The 23,372-nt window shown below is 35.3% G+C and overlaps 1 protein-coding gene across 2 annotated transcripts in view; it reads left to right on the top strand.

Moving 5' to 3' along the window:
* The window catches only part of LOC127977227 (F-BAR and double SH3 domains protein 2), a 68,351-nt gene that overhangs the window by 17,130 nt on the left and 27,849 nt on the right, over positions 1–23,372 (top strand). For both annotated transcript variants that reach the window (XM_052581960.1, XM_052581961.1), the window contains exons 3-6: positions 118–163; positions 21,285–21,364; positions 22,132–22,276; positions 22,380–22,513. In XM_052581960.1, coding sequence (XP_052437920.1) covers positions 118–163; positions 21,285–21,364; positions 22,132–22,276; positions 22,380–22,513 — 405 coding nt within the window. The remainder of the gene's footprint in view (positions 1–117; positions 164–21,284; positions 21,365–22,131; positions 22,277–22,379; positions 22,514–23,372) is intronic.

Here is a 23,372-nt window from a genome sequence, read left to right as displayed (position 1 = left end):
AACCCATTGACTTCAGGTCAGTGGAACTGGAAGTGCTCAAATACTCAAATGTAAGCTGATTGTTATTCTTTTGTGTTTTCTGGAAGTTTTACACTGTGTTTTTTTTTCTAATTGCAGAACCTACAGCCAGAAAAAGGCCACACTGGAGAGAGATTACGCGCAGGTGAGATTACAGTTTTTGTGTTTCCTGATGATGATGATGATGTCTGAGGGTCTGTGTATGTGTTCAGTCTTTTCACCAAAGTCAACAGTGTTGATTACAGTCCTGTTGCATTGATTTATGTCACTCTGCAGCCGTATAAACATTCACTGCTCTTTTGGGAACCATCGAAACAACCAAAACCATGCTTTATTGTTATAACAGGACTACTGGAAATCTGTTTTTCCAGTATATTATTAAGGGACCTCTAGTTTGATAATCATTCAGCATTTAATGAGCCAATGTCTTTTGCTTTTCAAAGAAGTAAGAATCTGTCAACAGATGATTGATTTTAGCTAATTAACTATAAACCTGGTTGAGCGAAGCAGAAATCATGCCAGACGTCTTGTGTCTAAGTGTTTTAAAACTTCTGTCGTCTTTCAATGCTGGAAAGTATGCAAAGATCTTGTGCCAAGTTAAGCTTAGCATCGTTGAAGTAGGATTTCTGGTTTTAAAAAATACAAGAAAATAATGAATGCACGATTTATTTGGTAGACCGATTCGATAAACTTCTGTCTTGTAGTTTGCATCAGGCTTAATAGAAATTATTTCTGGTGTATTGTTGGATGCTTAATTATGACCAAACATATTGTCTTGGTGGTCAAGTATGTTTAATTATTTTTTGTTCCACATATTGCATATTTGCCATGAAAATAGCCTACGATGCTGACATGGAATCAAATACATTTATACTACTAATACTCTACATATTGCATGATATAGCAGACATTTGCAAACGTGCATCACATTGAAGCATGACAAAGGTCATAGATTTGTACACAGGTAATCAGTCCCTGAAATTATTAGAGTTCAGCTTGTATTACCAGGTTTATGGTCACTTCATATTTCTTCAAATTAGACATCATGCAGACATATTTTATTGTTAAGATAATGATTTTTTTTTTATTGCATGGGTAATATCTTTTGTGCTTGTCAAGAAGATGGCACTGTTTGAAATGCATTGTTCTTGAAGCTAATGCATTCCAGACTGTTTTATAGGTTAATAATGTTCTAGAAAAGTAAACTGAAATAGCATCTTGAGAAAAAGCATCTGCTCTTTGTCGACCTCTGGATATCCTGCTGTGTGAAGTTTGGTTTTATGTGCTGGAAATCAAGTTTTCAACATTGTTTACATATCATTTTGGTGTTTTTTGACATGATTAAAGCCATGTGCAAATTCATCATTCGGGTGAAAGTGGAGCACGTCTGAGCTGCTGTGATTGAGTGGAGGCGGGGAGTAATTTGCATATTCATGAGTTCACATATACTGAATGAGTTGAGGGTGTAGAGTTCCATTAAAGCCAGGCAAAAAAAAACCACAGGAAATATTATGTCATTTTGATTATGAAAGTTTTAAAGGGATAGTTCATAAAACAAATAAATTGTCATTTCTTTTACTCATCCTCAAGTTGTTCCGAGCAAGAGAAGATTCATGTTGGTAAAATACATAAAATATGTTTTTTTTTTTTTTTTTTTTTTTTTTTTTTTACAATTGATGGAAGCCGTTGACTTAATATAATATTATATATTTTTTATTCATATTTTATTTTCTGTTCTATGGAAGTCAGTGAGTAAATGATGACAGAATTTTGATATTGGGGTAAACTATCCCTTTAAGGGATCACATTAGTAACTGGAGGGAAGACATTTAACTGCAACTTCTGAGAAAATATAAATGAAACTGTTAGCTTTGCAGCATTCATAGCATAAAAAACAGGCATGACATTTATCAGATGTCACGCAAATGCTACGTCAAGAGAGGTGAATGGATGAATGCTGATCCTGAGATTATATGCCACAGATTATTAACCGTTGGATTAGGAGCTCATATTCTGTGCGGTCCTGTGCGTATGGTTGTACAGTGGTCTCAAGTAATGATTTTGGCTCTATTTTAGAGTATTTAGTGCATCACAACACTTAATTAGACTGTATTATAGTGTATAACGTTTATACTGCGGTAGATGTGTTTGCATGGCTATTAAATTCCAAATAAATACAGGAAAATAGGCAAATGAGATGATTTGCATTTCAGTCATCTTACACATTATAATGCTGATAATATGCAAACGCCACATGGTCTTAATGGAGTTGTACACACACACACACACACACCAGATGTATGACACATGGGCAAACATTTTGGTTGATTTAGAGTATAATTAAATTGGAAGAGTTTTCTTTATTCCAAAACTGCCTTGTTTTGGTGTGTCTTCTAGAAGCTAATGGGCTATGTGCATGCATTTGAGATAAAGTTTATAGAGACTTGAACTTTGACACTGAAAGTTTGACTTTACATAACTTTATCATAACTGACTTTCATAACTGAGATGCCAGAACTTGGTGTGGTTAGTGATTTTACAGGTGGCCTTTTGTGGTATTGTTAATATTTAACTTGTATTGTGTGCTTCGATAGTGTTTAATCGATTTTAGTTTCCTGAATGGCACACTTTCAAAATCCATTGGACATAATGACGAATCCTAAAAGGATTTTTTTTTAGGTGGATCTCAATTTGCCTACTTTCAAAGTTGTATATGCAAAATTGGGATTAGTGTTTTCCAAATCATAGTATATAAAAATAGCATGACTAGTGTGCCCTAGGTTTTTTTTTTTTTTTTTATGTGCATGCCTTCTGAGCAAATATTGTGAAAGGAGGCTATATTTTCAGTAGTAATGTTTTTGTAATTATTTGTAGCACTAGTATGCAAATGCAGTGCAAATTCATGGTAAAAAAAATCCCAAAACAACTTCATTACCCACAGAAATACCCAAAGAGCTCGCGGGGAATGTCCACTCCCATGAAGTAGTGTGAAATATGTATTCAGTCTTTCTGTGGTGTCAGATTTTTCCAAATTGTTGTACAACTCTAAATTTTGTTTTATTCAAATGTGATTGTCTGACAATGTTTCAGTCTATTGCAGTTCCTTGGTTCCTCATTAAAACTGTCTTGTACCTTTTGTCTTTTTGTCTGATTTTCAAATACTTTCTTACTCTAAATGAGTATTTGTAATGCTGTGATTTCAAATCCCTATGGGGAAATGAAAGGAGTAAATAGTTATGAAACCAGTGCTGCTAAAAAAGTGGATGGGCTCCAATGCACTCTGTTGTTGTTGATGAGCAGAGGAAAGGTGAAGGGGGCGGGGCTTAGAGCTCAGTTAAAAGGTTCTGATGTTGCCATGGTGATGCTGTCACTCATTTTCTACCAAAACAAGCCACAATCTGAAAGTTCCCTTTAGCAAGTTTGGTTGGATAGGCTAATTCCTTTTGCTTTGAATGGACCAGTTTTAGTTTGATTAATAAAATGACTGAAAGTGAGCTTGAGAGCCATCCATTCATGTCCATGAGGCGTTTCTCACAGTCTTTTATCCTTTATCGTACTTGGCATGCTGGCCTACTCACGGCTCGCACATGAACTCAGCGCGCTGTGCAGCTGTCCACACAAATAAACATTGTTTTATTGCCCAGGCCTGACGAACAGAGGAACACTTGTTTTTTTAGGAAGAGGGGGCAAGGAAGGGGGCGTGGCTTTGGAGCTGGAGTCAGTGTATCCTGTGAGTTTATCACTTGTGCATAGTTTTTCAGAGAGCTTTGCAGGTAGGTTACTTCAAGTGTCTTAGACGCTGCCACAGTTCTTCTGGAGTGAGTCTGTCTCAGTTTGTTCTGTTTCTTCATGTCGTTTCAGACAGACTGATGATGATGAGATCTGATCTCTGTGTGGAGCACTGGCTGCTGTCTGTCTGTCTCCTTGTGCAAACAAAAATCTTATGGCAAAATAAGCATTTGTAAATTTAAACTGATTTCCTACCGACACACTACAGCAAAAAATAAAAAGATAGAAATATATATAGTGCACTGTGTGTGCAATATTATTTTATTTTGATATTTTAATAATAGATTTTTTAATAATAAAAATCACTTTTTAAATATATTCGTATAAAATGTTTAAAAATGTATTTAATCTAATTTTACTTACTGATAGCAAGAAATTCTAATTAGTTTTAATAGATGTCATTTAGTATATTTATTCATAATATTATATAAATTATTATGTAATTATTACTTGGTTTATTTTTTATTGTTATTTTTTGTGAAGTAATTGTATAGTAGCCTTACTGTTTTGCTAAGCCAGGAACCAAAAAAACTAAGTGCAGTATACTTCAGATGTTGGGTTTGCGTTGACCTCGTGTGACCCTCTGGGTGGACAGGAAGGATAAATGGATATTGCTAGATCTCTTTCTACTGGAGCGTGTCTGGATAGCACAGTAACAGATGGAGAAACTGACTCTCTCTCTCTCTCTTCACTATTCTCCGTCTTTCTTTCTTTTCTCTTTTTGTTCTTCTTCTCTAATGAGTTGTCCGTGTGCTGCTGGCTCCTGATGCGGAGAAAAGGCAGGAATGACAGGATGAAGGCTGAGCGATTGGGAGAGGAGTGTGAGCAGGGGGTTTGAGAGATTTTATTCTGCCTGACACATCGCATGAGCTCACTTCACACAGCGCAAGCATATATTAGACATGCCTGACACACATGCACATGAGCTCCGTACCCGCACTGACCTACAGCTGGCAGATTAGATCCTGTAATCTATATCATACTGATTAGTGCTGCTTAATTAAAATGCTTAAAGACATACTTTAGGTTTGGGGGTAAGAATCTTTTTTTTTTTTTTTTTTTTTACCTTACATTGAAATATTCCATTAATATTTTTTATTGTGATTCTTATGTGAAAAAAAAAAATTCTTTAGATTTTTGTTGTTAAATAAAAAATAATATTATTATATCTTAAACGTATATTTTTAATTTACATCAAAATATTGCAATAATATTTTGTATTATTCTTAGTATTTAATACTGTTACTTCACAATGAAATATTGTAGTAATATTTCTTATTTAAAGATTTGTATTTAATAGTAGTAAAAATAATAATAATAATAATAATAATAATAATATAAATAATAACAATTATTATTGTTATTATTGAATACTAATTTCATTTTTGTAACCTAACAATTACAATGATATTTGATATTTGATTTTATACTTTCCTTTAGTAGCAGTAGTAATTTATTATTATCTGTATTATTATTATTAATATTATTATTGTTATTATTATTATTAATATTAATTGTATACTTTTTTACAATTATTTTATCATCATCATTATTATTAGTGTTATTATTATATGTGTGTGTGTGTGTGTTTTATATATATATATATATATATATATATATATATATATATATATATATATATATATATATATATATATATATATATATATATATATATTTAATCCCAACATTTGGGGCCAAATTGTGCATCCCTACTACAAAGCAGCAACCAATCTTGAACTTGAAAGAAGAATTGTGGAGTCTTGCATGATCTCTTATTAGTTATTTAACAATGAATAATTGTTTAATTACATTTAATTTTAAATGTAGTTATTTGCCCTTTTCATTTAGGCTACACAGACTATTATGTAATGTTAACTAATAGTCAAGTGCGTTAGCATTATCTTGTAGTCTAGACAGTGGCTAAAGCTGATAGATAATGATAACTAGGCAATGCTAACCAATAGCCAGATAGTTATTTTTCTCCATTTCAGCTCTTTTTAGTATCTTCCAGTTGCATCATTCCTCGGTCCCACTCGTACATCTAGTGCTCTTTCCCACAGATTGGGTTGCATTTGCAAGAAATGTGCTGCCAATGTTATTAAATGGCTGCATTTTTAGGGACTTCCAGTGGGAATGTGAAATCTGGCTGATTTTTGGCTTGTCCAGCAGGAACAGACCAGGCTTTTGAACCTTTGGCCTTCATAATATGAAGATCACACGCTCCCTGTGTGTAGGCAGAGACATAGCTAATTGTCAGTCACATGTAGGAGTTAAGTCATAAAGTACTGAACTTTGATGCATAACTTATAACACACTATTTGTACCCATCCTAGCAACCACCTAGAAACATGCTAATAATCGCAACCCACATGGTGCATTGAGTGTCGCATTGCAAGATCCACTGTAGGTTTGCTCAGGCACCAACCACAAATCACTGAGGGTTGAAAAAGCTTATTGAGCGGAAGAAGCTTGCGTATGTGCAAATCTCGAGGGTATTATTATATTTGTGTCTGCATGCGTCAGATCTCACACAGTTGGTTTGTCTGAGAGTGTGAGAGAGAAGAGAGATTTTGCACATGGACCTGTGTGTTGACCTGTCAATGTGAGATCTCCAGCATCTCAGTGGGAAACATTTCTCTACCTACATTTTTACTACCTATACATACAATTCACTGCAGTTTGCAGCTAAAATGAACATTGGTGGCAATAAAACATCAACAACTTGTATTCCTTTCACACAAATTAAGATTTCGGGGGCATATTATCAATTAATAAACACTTATTTGCATGCAGTTTGTTCTCCATAATACTATGTTGTGACTTCAAAATGCTTATCCCATAGTGCATGATTTATAAAGTAATGGATGTTGATGTTTGCATCACATAACCAGCTCCATATACATGTTTTTTCTGATGTGGTAAACTTGCTCGTGAGCGCACCCAGTACACTTGCGATGTAAAGCCGTGTCAAAAATGGCAGCGCATTCCAGGATTACCTTATATGCAAAATATACATCATGCAGTGTTTTCTAAGAATTTGACCAAAATATGTTATTATGCTTCCTGTACATTTTGAAGCAGCTTTTAAATCAGGAGAAAACCTATAATTGAACAAGGAGGCGCAGCAAACCTGGAACATTTACAAAAAAAACACAATTAAAGTTTTTAAAAGACAAATTGCATTTACATTTTTGCCCCAAATCATCCTTGCATCCTTTTCTTACCTTACTATTATAGTTTAAAATTGTTAAAGTATAGTGTGTGTGTATATATATATATATATATATATATATATATATATATATATATATATATATATATATATATATATATATATATATATATATATATATATATATCAATACACACACACACAAATGTTTTTATTAGTTTTAGTTTTTTATGTCTGTGTAGTTCTTATGATGTCAGTCAAGTACTTAAAGTTAAACTAAAAAAAGATTAAAACGAAACAAAAACTCTATATATATATATATATATATATATATATATATATATATATATATATATATATATATATACAATTACAGTTTTATTCCTATTTTGAATTGTTTTTTATTTTTGCATTTTTAACTATTAAAACAATTTAGATTTTGTCATTTTTATTACCTTGAAATATGTCTATTTAGCTTTTATTAAGTCTTAGTTTTAGTTATTTTAGTACTTCAAGTTAAACTAAACAAAAATGAGCAAAAATGAAACCAAAACTACAAACAGAGCCTCACTCTCGTTCTCTCTCTCTTCTCATCATCCCTCTTTTCCCAGCGGACAGATTGGGCTGTAATTAAAGGTTTTAATATCTCCGTCCTTTCACTTTAATCTAGTTATTCTCATCAGGATTGTGACACTCATCTGTCAGCTGTAATTATCATGCCAATGATCTTCGGTTATTACAGTTGTGCATGTCAGCGACACTCATCAGGCCTTTCAGTTGTGGCTTTATCTCCACGTTCTTTGAACCGTGTAGAGATCATAATAAACCAGCCGCAGCCGTTCAGAAATGCATCTTCATGAGCAGCGCTGGAATGCACAGCCTTTTCCATCCTTCTCTCCAGCTGAGACACAATCAGCCTGACGTCCGCACTGCAGCTCTGCCCCCTTCACACGCGCTCCTCCAATCCCCCTCGCTCTCAGCTCCCCTTCCTGGGAAAGTCTCCGGGAAAGGTCTTGCATTTGCATAATCGTCTTTAGTGCCATTGTGGGCGGGCTCTCGGGGAGAGCGGCAGCAGTCACTGGTCGGCTCGGCCACCTGTCCAGAACAAATCAAGCGGCTCTTTGTGCAGCGGACGGCCCCCTCCCCGCTCGCGCTCACATCCACATGCTAATGAATAAATTGATTAAATATGACTTAGATGGACAAAAGAGAACCATTAGTCTGTTAATGAGAGCCCTGAGGATTTATTTGCTCCAGTGTCAGGATAAATTGCAATATATTAATCGGTTTTATTTGTTTAACTGTAAGTATGTGTTCATTGATTGCATTCTTCAACTTAACATTCAAAACAAATATCCTGTAGCTATATGTGCAATGCAGCTCAACTCGATGCAGTTAATCTTACACTTATAATATATATATATATATATATATATATATATATATATATATATATTTTTTTTTTTTTTTTTTTTTTTTTTTTTTTTTAATGACATCATGATAGTTTTTTATATTTCTAAAAGGAGTCTCTTTGGCTCATCAAGGCTGCATGTAGTTGATCAAAAATGGCAGTAAAAACAGTGAAATATTATTATAATTTAAAATAGCTGTTTGCTATTGTAATATCTGTTAAAATATCATTTATTTCTGTATTTTCAGCATCATTACTCCAGTCTTCAGTGTCACACGATCTTCAGAAATAATTTTAATATGCTGATTTGCTGGTCTAGAAACATTTCTGATCATTATTAACGTTGAAAACATTATTTTGAAGAGTTCTTTGATTAAAAACAAAAACAGCATTTATTTGAAATGGAATTCTTTTGTAACATTATAAATGTCTTTACTGTTACTTTCAATGAAATTAATGCATGATTAATGAATTAAATCATCAATTTTAATAATTAGAATGCATTTTTATATTAAAATACATTTTAATAAATAAATTAAAATGCTATTTTATGTGGTCCAAACAACAATGGTAGTGACATTTTGATGCCCTTTGTACACAGTAACTTTCAAATCTTTTGAAATTTTTATTCCTTTCAGATGAGAAATAGTTATTTTAAGATACATATTTTTAAAGATATTAATACTTTTTATTTAATAATGATGCATTAAGTATTTGATCAAAAGTGGAAGGAGAAACATTTGTAATGTTACAAAAGAGCTTTTTTATTCATTACACAGTCCTGAAGAATAAAATATATATTCAGGTTTCCACAAAAATATAAAGCAGCACGACTGTTTTCAACATTGATAATGATCAGAAATGTTTCTTGAGCAGTAAATCAGTATATTATTCTGATTTCTGAAGATCATGTGACACTGAAGACTGGAGGAATGATGCTGAAAATACAGCTGCGCATCACAGAAATAAATTACATTGTAAATTATATTACAATAAGAAGCACATATTTGAAATTGTAAAAATATTTCACAATATGACTGTATTTTTAATTAAATAAATGCAGCATTGGTGAGCAGAAGAGATTCAGCTCTAATTACTTCTCAAGGGAATCAAACATTCTGTCCTCTAGGGATGAGAGATGTTTTATTTATTTTATTAATGCACAGCTTTAGCGATGAGGATTATGGCAATGCATTATTAAAGGCACATTAGCAAACACATCCTCTTTAATTCTATGGCTCAGAATTGTTGACTGCATGGGAAAATGAGTTTGTGAAAAGTGATGTTGATGTGAAGTTCCTGAGATTATGAAAAGCATTAATCCCGTTTGCGTCAGTGGGTTTCTTTGTCACAGGTATCTCTCTCGCTCTCGGTCGTGACTCGGCTTACATCAGCATCAGTGGATTTTCTAATCCTGCACGACTCGCTCGACTGCAGCTGAACACCAGAGAGGAAGTGATGTCATGGTCTCCTCCTGATGGCATCAACAGTCACACTTCAGGCTGGTTCTGACACGACTAGAGAGTGATAAAGAGAAATGGATAGACAGACGGACCTCCAGTAGAGTGTGAGAACAAATACAAGCGGTGTGTGTGTGTGTGTGTATGTCTGAGCTGCAAAGCTGACAATAGCCCTTTTAAAAAGGCCGTAAAACACATTAAGCTCCAGCACAGTGGAGCCAGATGCTCTTCCAGGTACAGAGATGGAGCCAAGTGTGCATCAGTATGTCAGGGAGAGAGAGGATGCTTGTGTACTTCTGCATGAGAATCACTTTGCATCAACTCAACCTTTTTCATTTGCACCGTTTTTACATTTCCCTAAATGTAATGTTAAAATTGATTGTGGTTGTTTTACTCATTAGTCAAACAGTCTCTTTATGCCTGTGTTTTTTGGATAGAATAAACAACACTGTAGGCCAGATTTTATGGCAGCAGTCAAAACTGTATGTTAGACTGTTGGATCCCGAAACAATTACCGTATTTTCTGGACTATAAGTCCCACCAGTCCAAAAATACGTCATGATGAGGGAAAAAAAACATATATAAGTCGCACTGGACTATAAGTTGCATTTATTTAGAACCAAGAACTAAGAGAAAACATTACCGTCTCCAGCCACGAGAGGGCGCTCTATGTGTTCAGTGTAGACTACAGGAGCCCTGAGCAGCATAGAGCGCCCTCTGGCGGCTGTAGACGGTAATGTTTTCTCTTGGTTCATTTATCTCGGTTCATGTCAAATTAATTTTGATAAATAAGTCGCACCTGACTATATATTATATTTTTTGTTTTACAAAAAGTAAATTAAATTACTTTTTATTTATTTATACTTATTTAAAATTATTTATTTTGTCAAATATTACAATAACAATATTTGTTTACTATTTATATTTTTGAATAATAAGATAAATTAAAAGATGATGATGATGATGATAATAATAATAATATTTAATAACATTATTATTATTATTATTATTATTATTATCATCATATTGATATATAACACATTTTGGCAAATTTTCTGGCCATAAAAATGAGCTAATTTTCCCCCCGAATTGCTATTACATTTCTTTTCCCCGCAATTATGAAGCCCTACCTGAATGGTGTACTATTTCTGGTGATGTTTTAAAATTTGTGATTTCAATAAACGCTGAAAATGAAGTGGATTTGCGCATCTTCTCAGTTAACAACGGCTCTGTGTAGTAACAGCTGCTCTATGTGAAATCACGCACCTGATGGAATTAAATGCTGATTAGAGAACCGGCTTTACTGATGAGATGCGCATAACGATCGGCCAATCGTGATCGGAGCAGCCCTACTTTGTGCTAATGTTTCATGAAAATTATTACCCAAAACCCCTGGCTCAAGTTTAAGACTTTGATTTCCCTCAGAAAAACAGCATTAAATATGAAAGCCATACAATCTTTAAGTGAATGCCATATATATTAAAATGGCAATTTTAGCTGCATGCTAAGAGCTCATTAACACAGAAAGCAGTTTTGCAGTGACGACCCAGGGCGGGGGAAACTTTTTTTAAAAGTTGAACAACTTTTAACATGAGGTCTGTTTTTTTGTTGTTGTTGTTGTTGTTGTTTTTACAATGCTGTGTCATGTGCAAAAGTCTCGTCTAGCTCAGATTTAACAATCGAAAAGCAATGCAGTGGAATGCAAAAAGGCATTGTGTGTAAATGACCTAACATTTCAAATGCTTACAGTATGTGACAAAGAAGACGTAGACGAAGAATTAAATTGTGGCAGTACTTCTAATGTTAAGCTACCGCTTTAATGCATGCCTAATACTTTTAGTGTGTGTGAATTGGGATTGAATCTGTGTTGGTCTTTATGCAGACGTGTCTGTGAGCACTGATGTTGAGGTGCAGGTCGACTTTACTGGTGAAAGATGGGCGGGAAAGTAGCTGTTCCAATAGAAACGTGAGGAGGCAGAGTTGGGGTGCATGTTGTTTTGTTTTTGTTTTCTAGAGCAGGTCATTCCAAATCCAGATGTCTCAATCAGGTCCTTTCCTCACTCCTCCATAGGAATTTTCCTCACGTAACGCAGCACAACACATGCTTTCATCCCACCCGCTGTGTCTGACTGTATTAATCAGAATGACAAAGCGTAAAATGGCCACGATCGATTCTCACACTCCTTTGTGAGCGGCGCTGGCACACTTTAATAGTGTTTTAATGCACCATGTCTTCATTAAACCGCTGATAATGTGGCAGCGCCGGCCCCAAGGACAGATCTCTTCCAACAGGCTGGGACGTATGAGCTCTCTGGGGGCATCCCATAATGTGTGTGGTCTCTCAGACGGTCCGTGTTAACTTTGGGTTTGCGCACAGGGACTCGACATCTGCGCCAAATCCAAGCACGGTTTCGGTTCCTGCCAGAAAACCAGAGCTGTTTTGGTGTCTGTTTGGACTCAAACCAGAGCGCCTCTTTTTGCAGAGCGATGCATTTGGGAATCGTATCTCTCAGAGGAGGCATTCAATCGTGGGCCGAGAGGTCAGAGGTCATGGGGTGAAAGGCGGACCGGAGGTTTGGTCAGTGTCGGGGTCTCCAGACATAGACGAGATCATCTCCTGGTGTCTACGTCTTCCTGAACCCCTAATTAGGAGTCATGCAGGCCTTTTACTGTGGGTGAAATTTTTACATTGCTTATTAAAAGTGGAATTTAAAAAAAAAATGGTTAGCCTAAGGACTATAATTCAGGGACCTGGACCAGGATTGCATTGATTTTACTCGGTCTAGTAAAAATCCAGGATCTATTTTTTTGTTCTTATTAATATAAGGGGTGTAAAAATGCACTCATTTATTGCTGTTGAATAAATAATTTGCTACAGACATTAAATAGCTCAAAAATGACAGTAAAGACATTTGTAATATTACAAAAGGTTTATATTTCAAATGAATGTTGTTCGTTCTTCATGCTTTATCATGGTTTTCACAAGATAAAATAAAAACATGAAGCAGAACAACTGTTTGAAGGATCATGTGAATGAAGACTTGAGTAATGATGCTGAAAATTCAGCTTTAATTGCAGGAATAAATTACAGTTTAACATGTATTCAAATAGAAAACTTAATTTAAACTGCAATAATATTTCAAAATGTAGCTGTAATTTTGATCAAATCAGTGAAGCCTTATCAAACATAAAATACTACTTTCTTTGAAAATTGCAGTATAAACAGTCATTTTTATAATTTTTGAATAACATAGGTTATGAATAACAATGTCATTTTTTGCACGTCTCCCCTGTTGATTATTCAAGACGATATCTTCTCGTCTGGACTTTTACAGTTTACCTTTATCCTAGTTCTCACTGACGAGACCCTTGACCCCTCGCATGATCCCTCTCTCTCTCTCTCTCTCTCTCTCTCTCTCTCTCTCTCTCTCTCTCTCTCTCTCTCTCTCTCTCTCTCTCTCTGTTGTCATCAACACAAGAGAGCAACAGAGAAAGTGTCTTTCATGAGGAACATGAGAGGAACATGTAGCATATGGCATGCACGGAGCCCCGGGGTACAAATGAGCATCTTACCCCAAGCAGCAGCATAAAGCATATGTAGTGCATGAGAGGAGGACACCATCCCATTAGAAGTGCTTTGATGGGAATCAGCACACTGGGGACTTGATTCAAAGCCTTGACATGCTCACACCTCTTATGTTTAATGTCTCTCGCTCGATAACCCTGCTGTAGGCAGTATGACAAACCTTGTATTCAGTCTGGTTTATACATTAGGTAATATACTGCCTTTTTCTGGAAGTTGGATGACTTAGTTTTTATTCAGATTTTGAATTATTTCTTTATATATTTTTGTTTTTATTAAACATTTTTGTTTTAATTTTTAGAAATTTTTATTCCATCTTTATATATATATATATATATATATATATATATATATATATATATATATATATTATTAATATTATTATTTATATTATATATATATATATATATATATATATATATATATATATATATATAATATTTTTTGTTTTATTAAATATATTTAATATAATGAATATTATAAAATGTTCTATTTGTAGGTTTATTTTATACTAAATACAAAACTGCAAGTAAGTTTTTTTTTTTTTTTTTTTTTTATTTTATTTTTTTCATTTTCAGGTTTAGTTAACTATAATAACTCCGTCTGAGTCAAAGACAGAAAACTGAAATGAAGTGCTAATTTTGAGGTTGCACCTGGATGCTGTTCTTCCTACTCTTATTTTCAAAGAAATGAAACGGTTTCATTTGTAAGAAAATGAAACCTTCATGAGAGGTCGATGACCTGTAGATATGGTAATTCACGGCAGCTTCTGTGCTTCAAGGACTTTTCTATATATCAGAGAGTCATAGTGAGTTGAATTATTAAACATGGAAAACATGGAAAATAATCATATTTTCTTTCATTTCGGGATGAAATGATTGAGTGTTTTAATTGTAAACGGGTTTCCAGCGTTGCATGATATTTGTTTGCTCTAGAGAGCTGTTGCTCCGCGGACTCTTGTTAAGGTCTGAGAGCGTTTGGACGACATCCTAAAAGCGAGATATTCTCCAAACTTGTTTGCTATTTAAAATAAACAGTGCTGTTCTTTTTACAGTCCCAGAGGTCTGTCCAGTCATTTAGAGTCAGTCAAACTTTACACGGCACATAAATCATTTGCTTTCACAGCTTCCAGCCGGGTGCCAAGCTGCGGTCCGTCCCGCCCACCGGACAATGCCACGCCAGAACCAGCTGAAAGCCTGTTCACCCCTCGGTCCAGAACCATGGAGAACGAGGGCATGAATGAACTCCCACTTCACTAAAAGATGGACCTGGATGATGCCGGAAAGGCTTAGAGGATGAAGCAGCCGTTTTGGGTGCTTTATCAGAGCTCAAAGGCAGTGCAGTGCCCACTCAATGCCCCTATTGTGCCCCTGTGAGAGGACAGGCCAGGTCGGGCCGGTTCTGGAAACTGACCTTACAATAGAGGGACGCACAAAGAACAGCTTGTGCAGACTGAAGCTTGGAAACCCCGAGCCAATGTGTGCTACACAAACACAAACACACACACACACACACACACGGACCCTCCGGTGGAACGCACCATCCCTCCCTCGTGTGATTTATTATTTAGTCCGTTTTGGGATTTTTAAGTTTCTATTTCCTCTCTTTGTGATGTCATGTTCTTATTATGACTTTTCTTTTCTCTACGTGGGTGTTTTTTTTTTTAACACACTTGTGTCTCTATTTCTAGTTATAGTTTTTCATGAATTTTTTCATGCTTTTATTTTTATATTTTATTCTGTTTTAATTTTAGTTAAAATTTTAGTAATATTTCAGATTTTTTGTCATCTTTTTCATTTATTCATTTATTTTTTAAATACTGCTATTCAAGTTTAATTTATTTTTGTTTCAGCTTTAGTTTTAATTTATTTCCAGTTAGTAATTTTAGTGCTTCAAATTAAACTAACTTCAGTTATTTAATTTTTTTTTTACTTTTATTTCACCAGGACGTAGTGTTGTCATGATACTGGAATTTTAACAATCGATACGATACCTTGAGAAATATCGATATTCGATACCATTTTTGATACCATAGAGAAAGAAACTGCCACAATATTATTATTTGTTTTAAGATAAATATAACCTGTGTGTGTGTGTGTGTGTGTGTGTGTGTATATATATATATATATATATATATATATATATATATATATATATATATATATATATATATATATATATATATATATATATATATATATACTGTATATATACTGTATATATATATACTGTATATGTTTTTAAAATGGCACAGCTATTTAAATACCTGAAAGTATACTCTTAACATCAGTCAGTCAAGCATTATAATATTATATCTGGATAATCAAGTATTATTTAATGATAGAACTTTAGTAAATAGAATTAAAACTTGGTAACCATGTATGAATGCAGACATTTTAACTGAATTAAGGACTTGATGGTAGTTGCTTTGTTCATCATTCAGGGTTTCTGTAAAAAAAGGAAAAAACTAACAATACTACTGATAAGATTAATATAATAATTCGAATTCTACTAATAAGAACAGTAATGGATTCATGAATATTAATCAGGTTGTCTGCGTTCGGTCAAACTGATTTGCTCAGTAGGTGAGCACCAGCCAATGAGATTGCCGTCTGCGCATTAGTTCCGCCCACTACTAAGCTCGGCTAGTATCGGTGTATCGATACTTAGAGAAATTACTATTTGTACCGTTCAGATATTTAATTATCGATATATATTGAAATATCAATATTTTTGACAACAGTACTAGGACGTCCCTTTGAGATCAATAATCTTTTTTACAAAGTTAGTTGCCAATTTGATTATAATTTTTGTACCATCTATTTCATTATATTTTACTTTATTTGTATTATCTCTATTCATTTTATTTTAATGTTTATTTTTAAGATAATTATTTTCAGATTTTTTTTTTTTTTTTTTTTTTTTTTACAAAAAACTTTTTTCAAATAGTTTGTTAACACTAGTTAACTAATAATCCTGTGACTTACACAGTGGTATTTGTCTCTTTTATACCTGATCAAATATAATTTTTCACACAAAAAAGGGAAAAGTGTCTGTCAGATAAAAAAATTATTCTCTTTGTTGTATTCGAATTTAACATTATTTCAAATTTTCCATAGATTTGTGCAAAACCTTCAGCCATAATCCAACGTGTGGTTGTGAAGATTGTTGTGCAGATGCTATGTGGTTGCTAAGGTGTTACTGTTGCTAGGGTGTTCCTGTGAAGTTGCTAGGGCAATCTGGGTGGTTACTCTGTTGTTCAGAGTGATGCTCGCTTTGCAGACTCTTATTGAAGCCTTCCTCCATTTCAGAGAAATCAATGTGTTGGTTTGGCCTTGTGTGCATTATTGACAATGGATCCATGTTCTGCTAATATATTGAAAACGTCTTTAAGCTCCTGTTTCCATTTCCGCCAGATTTCCATTCTTCCGCCAGAGTTGCTTTGTGTTTGACAGCAGTTGCATTGGTTGATTTAGCGCTTGATGACAATAACAGCAGAGCAGGATGGAGACGTTTAGCTCTCGTTCTTTCTCATTTGATCATTCCCTCCCTCATTCGTCTGCGGCGGATATCCTGCTGTTGGTCCGAGCGCTCCAACCTCTGCCTGCAAACAGGAAGTGACTATGTGTGCAGTGGTGAGAGCTTCCTGTTAAGACTGGCCTGTTTGCTGCCACACCTATGACCAATAATGGTCTTTCTGACACAGAAGCTGTATTCATTAAAGCTGGAGAACATCACTGGAGCTGCTGTTGCTCATACTTGACATGAGGCGTTGAAGCAGACCGCAGGCTTTGGGTGTGGTTTGTCGAGGAAAAGGTGTGCTGTTACTTTTCTAAGTGATCACACTTTACATTTTTAGCCAGGGAATGTGTTTAGTCTAGTTTAAGTATAATGATTTCTAGTGTGTTGATTAATGGATTTACAAGCCACTTTTATTTTTATAGTGCTTTATAGAATAGAAACTGTTTTAAAGCAGCTTTGCGTTAATAAAACATTAAAATAACTGTTAATGTTGTAACTTTGTTTTCCCTCCACTTTGTATTTCTGTGAAACAGGAAGCAATGGCTGGATAATTTCATGTTTATAATCATGCTGGAGTGCTCAAAATTGTGAATATGAATGGGAATATACTTCAGAGATATTTTACTCATAAGAATTTCTAGGGGTGCAAATAATTGGGTTCAACGAGTATTTGAGAAAAACATTTATTTCATAATGATATTTCCCCCCATTTTAAATTCTTATTATCCAATGAAAGGATACATTTTTGTGAATTTTTTCAAATAAAACATCAAAAGGATTAACAATGCAGATTAATTTTCACAGCCTTATTTGATCGTATTTGCCAAGGGTGCCAATATTTGTGGGGATGACTGTATAATATTTCTGATTTTTGCTGATTTTACTGTGTTTAATCAAATAAATGCAGCCTTTCTTACCAACCCCAAACTTTTTAAAGGAAGTGAACACAGCAAAAGTTTCCCATGGTAGTCGTTTCTTTAAATAACAGATCTTAGAGGGTCGAAGTCGACTGTAATGACACATTTGCATTTCCTCTCCTCTTTATGTGTCATCTACTAAAATACACACTGCAGTACATCATGATCACACCCATATACCACAAACCATTCTTTACTGAGTATCTCCACACATGGCATTTTACTGCGCTGTGCATCTGGGTTTATGGTCCTGCTTTTGGGACAGTTTCCTTTCACTTTCCCTTTGTCTGACTGTAATGTGAAGAGTTGCTCTTAACTTATCTTGACACATTGCAGCTTGAGATGCCTTAGACGACCTGTAATTATAGCCCTGAAGTGTGATTAGGTGGTGGCTCTGTGCAGGTCACATGAGGACGTCTCCGAGAGAAGAGTGAGGACTGAAGAAGGCATTAGAAGAGTAATATTGCAGCACAGTGAGCCTAAAACTGCTAATGTTTTGCTAAAATCATGCATCCACTGCTTCTATGGGCGACTTTGCCCATTGCATTTTAAATAGTTAATAGTTTTTGCTCGTTTTTCATTATAGAATAGTTCTAGACTTCGTTTAGCTGTGCTTTTTATTGTAAGAGACTTGAATAAATGGCCTTAAGAAAATTGTCAGATTATGGACAGCTAATAATAAAACCAGCCTCATTCAAACTCACTCACTATTGCATTTTTTATTTACATAGTTTTAATGGATGTTATGTTTGTTACAGTTGAAGTATGTTTTTAAATAACTTTTCCTTTCTCATATTCCATTTAATATGTAGAGACAACTCAAATGAAAGAAATAAGATTGTATCAAATTAGCAAGTGCTCCCTGTGGTGTTCTGCCAAATGAAAGCTTAATGGTTTAATGTTTGAAAAAAAATGAAAAGATAATTTTAGGCATTTTAATCATAAATAATGAAATATTGTAATTTTAATGTTTCCTATTTTGTAATTTTTTTATTTAGTAGTAGTAGTAGTAGTACCAAAATCATTAGTATTATTAATAATAATAACAATTATATATTATTATTTTGCAGCACTGAAAAAACAAGCACAGAAAACCAGATAAAAAAAATCATAATTGCAGTTTTTAAGTTTAATTTAATTAAATGTTCTATTTGGTGACACTGTAATCCCAGAAATTCCTCACTTCATCTTTAAATCTTACATGTTTTGCAGATGATATGGCATTTTTATGTGAAATCTGAAAAAAAAAAAAGACTCGTCAATGCAGTGATCTCTGTGAATTTTCCCATGATCCCTCGGGACAGAATTCAGCTCCGCTTTTGTGTAACTGGACCACATTTTATCAGCGCCGTTTCAAAGCAGTTGTCCGCCTTATCGTTCCCTGTTGCGATGACAACCGCTCCACCGGGTGTTTATGGAGATGAAGTGCTGTGTTTGCCTGTAATTACCTGAGCTCAACTGCAGAAGTCTTGAATTGACTTTCTCGCTGCAGCAGACGCCTGTAGACGACAGTCATCTGGAAGCAACAATCAGCCGAGTTTGAACGCCTCCTTGGACAAAATGAGAGTGTATGCATGATGCATGCTGGGATGGATGCTTGCATGCCTTTTGTGCTCCAGGTTTGACCCCTTAACTGCCATTAGCTCACATCTCTGTCAGGTTTCAGACATCAGGTCTCGGTTTTGAATCTTTCACTTGTTTTGTCAGATTTGCCTGATTGGATGTTTAGACTGGCTCATTCTTCCTCATGTTTACATTAGTAGCTTCTGTTTCTTTGATGTGAAATCTGTGTTTACCGCAGGCAGACGACTGTGGCTTACTTCTGAAGAATCGTGTTGAGGATATTTTGTCAGTCTTTCTGGTGCTGTTCTTACAGTTATTGAGACGGCATGCACAGGACCAACTTTGTTTCTTTATTTTGTGTTGTGTGTTTTGTATTTCTCAGCAACACATTAAGTCTTTTTATATAAAGTCTGCATAAGACAAGGGATGTTAAGATTCAACCATTCTTGAAGTAATTGGAAACAAAAAACATCAGTGAAGATACTAAAAACCATTTAGTGCAAAGCTATTATATTATTTTGTATTTTTTTTGCTGTTGATAATCAATAAAAAACTCTATATTTATGTATTTTCCAAAAAGGATTGTACTTATTTCTTGATTGATTCATTAATTTATTTACAGTTTCATTTATTTATTTATTTTATAAACATATCTTTTTTTAGAGATGTTCAGCGTATGTTAACACATGTATGCATTTGCTAAAAGTGTTTTGTTTTGTTTTGGGGCTGATCAGAGGGAAATCAGCAAGATCATAGTGTGAGTATATTGTTAATATTTAATATTTTGTCCAGCCCTAGAGCACACGAAGACATTTTTAAGTTTCCTTTTCTCTTCATTCCTTTTTATTCTGTCTTGTTCGTTTAAGTGCGAGTGTTAGAAAAACACGTCCAGTGATTATTCTAATACGCCGAGGGAGTCGTGAAGAGGAAGGAAAGTAAATACGTCAGCCCAGCTGATCTGTAGCGTCCTGTTGAGGGACTGAAAGAGTCCAGTCTCTGCCACACGTCGCCCTCAGACCGAGAGAACGACTCCTTTCTTCTGCTCCATTCCCTGCCGCTTACACAAACCACGTCATTCTCTCATCCACACACACTGTAGAGGCCGTTGTTTGGTATCTGGGAATGGGGCAGGTGTGGACGGGACACAATCGGCCTCACGTAGACGTGCATCTTTCTCCTGGCGGAAGAGAGAACACATTAGGAAGCGAGGCCTCCTTGTTTGTTTCACCATATGTCAGGTGGTGTTTGTGCAGTTATGGAAGTGTCGTTTTCGAGCGGAGGCCTTTCACGTTCCCAGAGGAGAGCTCAAACTCCCCGGCCGCTCTTCATGCCAACAGCAAACATATGTCACAGTCGTTGGAATTTGGGTTGCTTTGTAACGTGTCATGTGCTTGTGATCGTGTTAATCCATGGCGTCTGTTGACAGGGTCATGATAACACACATGTGGCCTGTTAATTGCTTTTTGTTCATTTTCGGAAACACAGAATAACAGATCACTGCACACGTCAAGCAAAACAGTACAGCTGACATTCACTTCATGGAATGGCTTGTTGAACTTGTTTTCTGTTTATGTTTGATGGTAAGAATTAACATTTTGCTTAATATTCATGAATGCATAACTTTTCATTTATATACAGCTTTCTATTCAGCTGAAAATGTTTTTTGGGCTTGGGGAATTTTACCCAAGTTTTGGCACACTGTGATAAATGTATGAAGTTTTTGTACACGCTAATTTGTATTTCAAAAACTTCTATTACTGGATAGTAATGGAATTGGCATGTGGCATGAGAAATGGAACACGTTCAAGCGTCTTACGTTGTTTTCTGTTGTTTTTCTGCTTCTCAGGCCCTGCAGAAGTTGGCGAGTCAGTATTTGAAGAGGGACTGGCCTGGGATCAAACCAGATGACCAGAGGACCGATTACAGGTGAATAAAAAATCCTCTTTCACAAGTTTCCCTATGAGTGAGAGTTTCTGTTGCTTGAATCTTACAACACAACCATAGCCAAGGGTCAGTCTAGTGATTAATTTCATTGTGATTTTACTGTCAAAATAGAAATGTCTATGTTTTTCCCTTCTAAGTTAACATTTTAAAGGTGTATTTCACCCAAAAATGAAAACTTGTCATAATTTACTCACCCTCTTCTCGTTCCAAACCTGTTTGATTTTCTTTTATAATGATGAACACATATTTTAAAGATTGTTGGTAACCAAACTCTATTGGGACCAGGTTACACACATTCTTTACAAAAATTCAAAAGAAAGAAATTCATACAGGTTTGTAATAACTTGCATTTAACATGAGGAAATAACAAAATGTTATTTTTTGATTGACTATTGATGCTTTGCATTGTAATGAAAGCTGTTTGAAACGAACTTCATGAAGTAAATCAAATGGCTGCTGCACTACATTGACTAGAAACCAAGTCAAATATACACTTTTCCTTGTTTTTCATTTCATTTAGACTATAATAGTGCAAGAAGTAGAAAATGTTTACTTGACCTCGAGGAAGTTCATTAGGATCATCACTGACCATGTGTGAAGCAAACTTCCAGTTTAGAAGGACAACCTGTGAATAAATTGCCATTTAAATGTTTCAGAAACTGTCTAAATAGGGCGGTTGCTTTTGTTTGCATGGGAATAGTGCACCATAAATAGTGTTTGCATTCAGTAACCATGTTTTCCTGCTGCAGGAATGTGTATGGAGTGTGGCGGGCTTATCTTGAAGGCACCGTGCAGGTGACCCAGTCTCGACTCAACGTCTGCGAGAACTATAAGAACGAGATCTCGGACCCCGCCAAAACTTTACGCCTCTACAAAGAACAGCAGCTGAAAAAGGTACCAACCTCGCTCCTCGATCCTGTGCCCCGGTCCTTCATGTTCTTCTCTAAATATCCCCCATGTCTCTTTCTCTCTGCTGTCCCATGACGGCCGCCCGCAGTGCATTGAGCAGCTGGGTCGCATCCAGGCAGAGCTCCAGGATTCAGTAAAGGATCTGGCCAAGTCCAAAAAGAAATACTTTGAGCTGGAGCAGATGGCGCAGACTGTGCGAGAAAAGGCCGACATTGAGTCCAAGTAAGAGCGTCTGGTATTACAGGTGCAAGCGGTCCCAGCGGTCCCAGAGGTGCCCGATCAGAAACACACACTTCACAAGTGTTTGTCCCGTTAACTGAACCCATTAAGTAATGAATAACCACTACACTCTCAAAGAAAAAAATGTACGAAGCTGTCACTGAGTGCGGTTCTCTAAGTTAAAGAAGCTAAGTACTTCTTTGTACCATATTTACCCCTAAATGATACATATTAGTATTTCAAAGGTGCATGTTACTACTGTTAGTACCTTTTGAGTAGTACTTATCAGTTTATCCATTGCCTGGGAATCAAACCCATGACATTGGTGTTGGAAGTGCTTTTCCATAGAAAAGGGAATATCTACATTTACTGTTTTTGCATTACATTGGGAATCGAACCCATGATCAGCAAGAAGCATTGCATTAGAAGTACGGTTTATCAGATCCCTGGGAATCAAACCCATTGCTAGCACTATTCTCTAGTCTCACTGTGCTTTACTGTTTGAGCAACAGGAATGCAATTCTATACAAATATGTATACCTTGGTTCTGTAATAAAAACTATCAATGGAGCATTAATCCTTTTACATTTAAATTTGTGTATTTGGCTGATACTATCATGCAAAGCAACGTACATTGCATTCAAGGTATGCTTTTTTTAGTTCAGGTATCAAACCAATGATATTGGCATTGCTAGCACCATGCTCTACTCTTTGAGCTTTTTGAGCCTCTTCCATAAAAATGTGCATATTTGGGTTTTGTCATTTAAAAAATGTTATTGCACCGAGCAGTTTTCCACCTTGTCAAATATATTAGCCTCAGAATCGCAAACTCAAAGCATTGAAAGTGCCAAAGAATATAAAA

Source organism: Carassius gibelio, chromosome B18, assembly GCF_023724105.1.
Source record: "Carassius gibelio isolate Cgi1373 ecotype wild population from Czech Republic chromosome B18, carGib1.2-hapl.c, whole genome shotgun sequence".
Taxonomy (NCBI): Eukaryota; Metazoa; Chordata; class Actinopteri; order Cypriniformes; family Cyprinidae; genus Carassius; species Carassius gibelio.
Note: the sequence above shows the minus strand (reverse complement) of the source record. Positions and strands in the feature narration are given on the sequence as shown.